At 41.7% G+C, this 1,283-nt stretch overlaps 1 protein-coding gene across 1 annotated transcript in view; it reads right to left on the bottom strand.

Moving 5' to 3' along the window:
• LOC101855413 (advillin) overlaps positions 1-1,283 on the bottom strand; it is a gene marked incomplete in the record, with an annotated part of 77,437 nt that overhangs the window by 54,995 nt on the left and 21,159 nt on the right. Inside the window, 1 exon segment of the mRNA XM_013080727.2 lies at positions 481-816. Within this exon segment, the coding sequence (XP_012936181.1) occupies positions 481-546 (66 nt within the window).

Here is a 1,283-nt window from a genome sequence, read left to right as displayed (position 1 = left end):
AGAGAGAGAGAGAGACAGACAGACAGAGAGAGAGAGAGAGAGAGAGAGAGAGAGAGAGAGAGAGAGAAAGAGAGAGAGGGAGAGAGTTAGGGAGAGAGAGAGGTTGAGGTGAAGGCGAAGACAAAGAGAAAAGGAACCACAGCCAATGCTATTACACGAGGTTTTGTGCAGCGAACACAGTCAGAAAAAGTAGTTTGGCAAATTTGTTACCTTATCCGCAAGCCCTGGGGTCCTTTTGTACTTTTGAGAATACTTCTAGTACGAAGATCTGAATCTCTTTGAAACTTTCAGTATTTTTCAAAAAATCATTTTGACAGACTTATATGCAAAACATATGGGTCGGATTAATGAGTAAATTTCCTTTTTGGAAAGTGGTGATACAGTGTTCCCACCTAGTATGGATACGATAGTAAAACACGACGCACGGATAGGGTCGATTCTAACACCTAGCACAGACAATGACGAAAGTTGACCACTCACCTCAATCCTCCAGATCTCCAGTCCCACCGACTGGCCCGCTTCCTTGAAGGCGGCGTCCACCGACATAGTAATCACGTGGTGCAGTGATGTCACAGAGGAGTACGAATATGCAGGGCTATAGTGACGTCACAGAGGTGTGAGAGTACACAGAGCTGCAGTGACGTCACAGAGGTGTACGGATGCACACGTCGTGCTGGGGCGACTACACAACTATACACAGGGAAGAACAAAGTGCGTGTGCTTGAAGCTGGAGACGGTGGCTACTCAAACTCCGGTTTGTCTTTGATGAAAGGCTATATAGAGTCTGTTGATGTCTCATATGGCCAGTGCCTTGGTCTGTAGGCACGACGAAACAGAGAATTAGGAAACGAGGCAAGCCGAAACATTGAAGACACCAATAGAATATTAAAAAAACAACTTTTCGATTACTTCGTACTTTGTTTACGAGAGAAATAGAAAAAAACCTCTTTTAATTTGCTTTTCCAATATGAAGGTGATAGTGATTTTTTAAAATACGTAGATATTTTGTCCATGTAATCCTTAATTAACTCATATGATAACACTGTTGTTGTTCTTTACGGCATAATCCAAAATTGTATGCCTGTCTTGTATAGTGAAGAGTATTTTATGCAACCGTCGACATAATATTTAGAAAGCAGGCTGCTTCTATCTTGAATATCAGGGCCAGTCTTGGCTGCAAAGGACTCAACATACCAGCAGACAGACGGATATAATCAATTTACAAACACGGGGGTAGACGCTATAAAAGATACTATTATTATAATGATTATAATTTATCATAC

The sequence above is a fragment of the Aplysia californica genome, unplaced genomic scaffold, assembly GCF_000002075.1.
Source record: "Aplysia californica isolate F4 #8 unplaced genomic scaffold, AplCal3.0 scaffold00097, whole genome shotgun sequence".
Lineage (NCBI taxonomy): Eukaryota > Metazoa > Mollusca > Gastropoda > Aplysiida > Aplysiidae > Aplysia > Aplysia californica.
The sequence above is the reverse complement of the archived record's forward strand: the minus strand, read 5'-3'. Positions and strand labels throughout refer to the sequence as shown.